Source organism: Frankliniella occidentalis, unplaced genomic scaffold, assembly GCF_000697945.3.
Source record: "Frankliniella occidentalis isolate FOCC.00 unplaced genomic scaffold, Focc_3.1 Scaffold84, whole genome shotgun sequence".
NCBI classification, from domain to species: domain Eukaryota; kingdom Metazoa; phylum Arthropoda; class Insecta; order Thysanoptera; family Thripidae; genus Frankliniella; species Frankliniella occidentalis.
Genome location: NW_026267213.1, coordinates 1,011,443 through 1,017,952, shown reverse-complemented (window position 1 = coordinate 1,017,952; position 6,510 = coordinate 1,011,443). Strand labels below are relative to the sequence as shown.

At 56.3% G+C, this 6,510-nt stretch overlaps 1 protein-coding gene across 1 annotated transcript; it reads right to left on the bottom strand.

Moving 5' to 3' along the window:
- Positions 1–4,578: 4,578 nt before the first annotated feature.
- On the bottom strand, positions 4,579–6,444 carry LOC113218255 (BTB/POZ domain-containing protein KCTD16). The gene has a single exon (XM_026438526.2). The coding sequence runs from the start codon at positions 6,340–6,342 to the stop codon at positions 5,641–5,643; it is 702 nt and encodes a 233-aa protein (XP_026294311.1). The 5' UTR covers positions 6,343–6,444; the 3' UTR covers positions 4,579–5,640.
- Between the last annotated feature and the right edge of the window lie 66 nt (positions 6,445–6,510).

The following is a 6,510-nucleotide window of genomic DNA, read 5'->3' as shown; positions in this document are numbered from 1 at the left end:
CCCTCTCTCTCTCTCTCTCTCTCTCTCTCTCTCTCTCTCTATCTATCTCTCTCTCTCTCTCTCTCTCTTTCTCCCCCTCTCTCTGTTTCCTCCATTCTCTCTCGGGTCTATTCCTCTCCGCCCGCCTCGTCTCTCGTTTCGGAGCAATCAATTATTTAAGGATTCACGATAGGACTTCACGGAAAATCAATTTCTCTGTCCCTCTCTCTCTTTCTCGTCCTAACATGCGTCCCACGCCCCAACTTCCTCACTCCGCCTGGCCCCCGCACTGCTTTTCAAGCGGTTTTCCCTCGACCGACCGCCCTTGTTTCCGACACCGAGACGAGAACCTTTCGAGAAGAAGTACGTAATCGTGCCAAAGTTCTGAAGAATACAACTTTTAATGTTTCTACTACAATCACACACAAAAAAATGCACATAACAAAAGAAAGAATAATTTCTCGCTGTCGAAATCGCGGTCAAATTACACTGCACTCGCCACATCACAAACCTTGTTACATTTGCCTGCTGCAACGCTTGCTAAAAGGAGCCCATTGTTCCCTCTACCAATCCCTGCCTGCAGCGCCTTTAACGAAACATTTACCCCTCGCTCTTTTCTCCTTAACCGGTTCCGCCCGGCGCGGCCCCGCCCCTAGAGAATGCAGCCCGACGCAGACGGATGGGGGTCGGCGGCGGCGGGGGAGAGGGGAGGGGGGCACACGGAGGAGAGGTGGTCTGCGAGCTAAGGGTGCGCCGCCCGGAGTCACCTCCTCCTCCTCTCACCCAGAGCGATGACGCTCTCAGAAAAATATATATTGTTTTCTTGAAAATTCGCCACATGAATGCCTGCTTGACTTACAATAGCGTCGTTACAGGTAATTAGTGGGTTAGTAATTTTATTTAGTAACCTTTTTGTAACTTTTACCGTCAGTGTTGCATAGCAGTGTTGCTTTTTCTCTTCCCGTCGCCCGTGAGCCAGCGCGGGCCCCCCGCGGCCCTAGCCATCGCTGGGGCACATGTAAAACATCAGCCGAAACAATTTCAACTTTTAACTTTCCTTTTTGACTATGTATAACCTGTATAACTGTACAACACGTATTATGGATAACTTTACCGGGAACCTACAAACCCTTTTTTTTCACGGCGGTGTGTGTGGATGAGCCACCGCGACCAAATTGGTCGGAGGCTGGGAGCTGCTGCCCTGGCCGGCCAGGCTCTCGCCGAGGACCAGGGCGGACCGGCGGCCGCCCGGAGTCTTGTAAACGGCGTTAAGAATTCACGAGTGTTGACACTGCTTGTGTTACGAGGCTGAGAGTGGGGAGGTAGGAGAGGGGGTATGGAGGGGGAGGGGGGTTTTAATCGTGTCGGCCACCTTGTCCGACGGCTCTTTTACCGGGGAGGCTCTGTGGGCGCAAGATCGAGCGTCACAGTCTTTTCCACGGCCCGCGCCAACCTCTCACTCTATAAACAGAGGCGTGTGTGCACTTGTAAGGAGTGTTCGAATGTCACGCACTTCTCTTTAGGGCTCTCACAGCAGTGGTGGCCTGCCTCACCACGAGCGAGTCAGATTATATTTCTCAATCTCAGCGAACCTGCGGTGCACGCGCGGTCGTATGATGGTCCCCACATTTTGAGCGGTTCCACGCCGGGCTGCTGAAGGCCGCTCGAGGCTGCTGGAGGCTGCTGCCAGAGGCCGGGCTGGGCGCCGCTCAGTGCCGCTCTGCGCCCGCATTCCAGGGGCGCGGTCGGCTGGAGATGTTTTATCGCTGAGAGGAGGCCCGGGCGGTCCGGCCTTTCACTCCCCATCTTCCTCCCAGCCACACAACAGCCCAGCTGTAACCTCCCTCCCTCCCCTTCTCTTCCTCCCCCATCTGCCTGACCCCCTCTGCAAGAGCCCTCCTCTCCTCCTGCTGAGACTGGACCACCTTGACCCACATTTACAATAGAGCAACACCAAAAAAATTAGTGAGAGAGAGAGAGATGGACTCGCAAACAGAATGGTACGATTTAACATAGCAAAGGATAGAGCTCTCTACTTTCCGTTTTCTTTTTGCTCGGTACGGTCTGAACGCTTCATGCCATCCCCACCCCACCCCACCCCCCTCTTCCAGTCAACCTCTCTCCCCCACCCAACCTCCCCCTTTTCTCTCCTGCCCTAAATGATCTCTACCCCCTCTCCTCACACAATGGACCTGGCGAAGCACGCGCGCGGACCGATAACCGAGTCTCTCCGTAATAATATCAAAGCTCTGTTGGGCAGGGGGGCAGAGCGGGGGAGGGACGGGGGTGATCGTGGCAATATTCTTTGTCGCTGACTTCCCCCTCCCCCTCCTGCCTACCCTTAATCACGCTGGGACCAGGACCATCGAGCAGCACTGCGTCGCCCCGTCCCACTCTCCTTATTTACAGTTTTCTTTTTTCCTTTTTTAAGAACAACGGAGGATGAGGTTCGCTCACCCCTCCATCCCCACCCTCGCACCATAAACCGCAAGTTGATGGGAGTTTGGTGCGTCTGTGCATCAACACTAGCGGTATCTTTGGGGGCGCTCACGACGCCTCCCGCGTCCGGCAGAGTCGTTGAAGACGGTCTGTTCCCCCCAGCGAGAGCGTTACCCCCGCCCCGCGTATCGGCTTATGGTCGTGCCGTTTGGACGACGGGCGGGGAAGGCCAGATTGTAGACCGCGATTTTGGTTCAGGGAGCGAACCTAAACCTGCCGCAACACCACTGCTACTACCCCTTCGCCACTGCGAGGCCCCCTTCCTCCTCACTCGGGCCAGGCAAGGTGGGTCGGTGGGGGAAAGAGAGAGAGACGGGGGAGGGAGGAGGGGGCAGGGGCAGACCTTTGCCGTTCCTCGCCTCACCTCGCTTCTCCGATAAACGACCAAAAATACGACCAAGTTGGCAGTCCTAGCCCAACGTGGCTGTGCCGCCTGACGGGGTGGGGGGCGACGCCCGGGTCGGGGCGGTGCGCTTGTCTGTCACCGAGCGACTCCCTGCGTCATTAAGGGTCGCGCACACACTGCTCTTGAGAGACGTGTCACCATTATCGACCGGAAGTGGGCGAAAAGTTTTCCGACAGCCGAATGTGTCGCGTTTTATGAAAAATAGACTGTCGGTGGGTATGAGGTGGAGGCAGGGGGCGGGCCGACTGGAAGTCGTGGGGCCAGGAAGGGTCGGCCGCAAAGAGGAAAGACGGGAGGGCGGAGTGAGAGAGAGGGAGAGAGTGGGGTGGGTTGAGGCGCCGCCGCCGATCGGACGTTCGTCTCTTCGATTAGTGATGCGGGGTCGATACGGCGGCCGCACGACACCCGCCGCCCGCCCGCACTCGCCAGGAGGCCGCCGAGGCCTCCGAGTCGGACGGAGCCACGCCGCCGTCGGGCCACGCCCGGCCACACCCCGCCACGCCCTACACAGCTGCTGAGCACGGCGCAAAGTCTGCTTATTGCATATTGGGTGGGTAGACTGAGGGGGAGGGGGAGGGGGTAATTGAATGTTAGAGGATACTTGGCCAGAAAGAATGCGGAGTCCCATGAACAATAATGGAGCACACGAGGGAGCACAGCACCCGACCACCCACCCACCCTTGCAAGAGGCGGAGGGAAAAAAAGGACTTCTACTCGCCTATTTTTAAGTGCCATAGTCATCGGATTAGTGTAACGATAAAAAATTCTTCGTTAGTTGAACTTATAAGCTTTCCTTTTTTTTTGCCCTTGCACCATGGTCGACATTCACACCGTTGCATTAAAAGGATCAGGAGCAGAGTTACCGATGCACTTCTAATTCGTATTGGATCCTCCGTGTTTTTTTCCAATGTCTGATTCTAAGTCAATGTATGTCCCTGTCTCCTACCGGGACTCTTTGAACGCACCACAACGATAATGTGAAAGACGTATCACGTTCTATCTGAACAGCCCCCTGTTTGCGGCCAGACAGGCCGTCAGCTTGCCGCCCAACGACGACACAGTAACAACAGCGCAATGAGAGAAGAGGCAGGAGCTCCACAAAACAAAGCGAGGCAAAGATCCACGACTCGCGTCAAAGAGGAGACCCGTTTCGCCTGGGGGGGTTTTCAGTGTTCAACATTCTCAACATTGTTGTACGTGCCGTGACATTTAAATGTCGTTCACAGAGGACTTCCGTTCTCGGATGACTCCGCACGCGAAATTATTACAGCGATAATTTACGGGGCGTGAATTATACAGTGGGTAAAGCCGGAAGTACGCGGTTGAAATTGCTGTTGATCGGGCACAGTGTACGCCCCGCGCTGCGAGAGCAGCAGCCCGCGAAATTTCTCATTAGGAATGAATGAAATGTTGTTACGTTACGCGAGGGTCTCCCTCAAAAAGGAAAAAAACATGACGCTCGTTTCGCTTCAGGAGCAGCTACCTCTTCAGCAAGCATGTAAAAACTTACGCTCAAATTAAAAACACTCTTATAAAGGAAATTAAACTGAAGCAAACAGTTCATTAGCACAACCCGACAAAAAGCGCGCGCCACCTGCAACACCTGCACTGAATTTGCGAATCTTTTTCTTTCTACGGTCTCACGCTAAAGGTTTACCGTATTTCATTGCTCATTCACTTCTCATGTACTGATATTTATGGGAAAAGATAGTAATATGCACTGTCGGTCATTGCATCATTTCAAGCTTTCACAGTACAATAATAAAACTTGTCCACATTTTAATTTTCAAGATTTAAGAAAGAAATAAGCTTTTATATGTATGGAGAAGAACAAGAGCTTTTGCTCATACCTCATAACAAAACTTTCCATATCATCCATTGACCGCAAAGCTCAACACTGGCGCCCAGGGGACATGCGTTTTTGGGGTCACACCTACAATCATTCGCCATTATCACAGTTGACAGACATTATGTTCACTATTTACAAATTTTCATTATTATCAAATATTTTTTCAAGGTTTAGTTTTTCATCGCTTCATACTACTACAAAAACAACTGCAATTTTAAAAGCAGTTTTAGGGGAGAAGTTTATAGCGCTTACGAAAGAAGTTTACATTTACTGATCAAGTAGGAGATATTCTGCCTTTGAAGTAGTAGTACGAAGTAGTAGTAGTAATAGTAACATTACAACGTTAATATGTAAGAAATACCGTAACTTGTTCAGTGATCTAAGACGTGACAGGAGTAAGTGATTTACCTTTGACTCTACGGCGTTGTGACACCACTAACAGCAGCTGCCTCCTCTCTCTCTGCTGCTGCCTAACTACAACAAAATGACTGCAGGGGTTTGTATCCTGGAGATGGTGCGGCGCGTGTGGGCCTCTCTCGACGGTGCCGGAAGTATACCGCCGGGGCAGAGTCGAGAGCGGGAGTAGTCCACGCGCGCGCGGCGGATCCGCGGCGGCTCCCGCAGGATGGGCAGGACTCGGGCAGGACTGCAGCACTCAACAGGCGGCCGCCAGGGCGCGCCAGGGTCGCCCGGGCGGCAGCGGTAATCCAAACGATATGCTCTCGGCGTGGACGAGACACTAGCGGAGGTGACAGTCGTTCACACGCGCGCGCGGAACGGTGTCCGCCGGTCAGGGGGCGGACCAGTTGCAGTCGTGAGCGGGCGGCCGACGCCCCGCCACGCGGCTGGTGGTCAAACAGTCACTCTCCTCCCCGGGGGCCGCCGGAGGGTGCGCGCACAGACTCTCTTAGTCGCGCACGAAGACGAACTCGTTGTAGTGGTTCCAGCGGTTCTCCTCCGGGTCGACGCCGGCCTTGAGGTCGGCGCTGCCGCCCGCAGTGCCGGAGCCGCAGGAGCCGGCGAGGCGGAAGCCCTGCTCCTGCAGCGAGTCGAAGGCCTGCTCCAGCGAGGAGTGCTTGAGGAAGAAGCGGGCCGTGTAGCGGTCCGTCATGCCGTGGTCCGGGTCCCGGCTCTCGTTGAGCGCCTCGCCGAACACGGCGCGGCACAGCGCCACGCGCCCGCACACCAGCAGCCGCGACAGCTTGCGGAACTTGACGTCGGCCAGGCCGTCGCGCCCGAAGGCGAAGCTGCCGCGGTAGCCCACCGTGATGAAGCCGGACGGGCGCGCGCGCTCCTGGGCGCCGATGGCCTCGAGCAGCCCGGACAGCCCCAGGTGCTGCGCCTCCTCGCGCAGCCGCTCGCGCTCGCGGAAGGAGTCGGGCAGCACGAGCGCGCCCGAGCGCAGGTAGTCGAGCACGTAGCGGAAGAGCACGCCGTCGCGGTCCAGGAAGTACTTGCCCTTGGGGTCCTTGGGCGGCGGCGGCTGCGCGCCCGAGAACAGCCGGCCGAGCAGCGACTCGGGCTCGCGCGTCAGCGTGGCGGCGGTCGTGGTGTAGAACACGCCGCCCACGTTCAGCTCCACCACCTGGGGGATGCCCTGCTCCGCCATGTCGGCGCGGGACGGGCGGGACCTGATGGGGCGGGACGGGAGGGCTCGCAGCTCGCACGGACCAGAGTGCCTGCGCGCCTCGCCTGCTCGCCTGCCACCGCTCAACTGGTCCTGCCCTGCTCCCGACTGCTCCCCCGCACCTGTGGCTGCAGCCCCCGCCCCCGGCCC

What these genes read in the sequence shown, in the direction of transcription:
- LOC113218255 (XM_026438526.2), bottom strand. Translation starts at nt 6,342, where the DNA reads ATGGCGGAGCAGGGCATCCCCCAGGTGGTGGAGCTGAACGTGGGCGGC.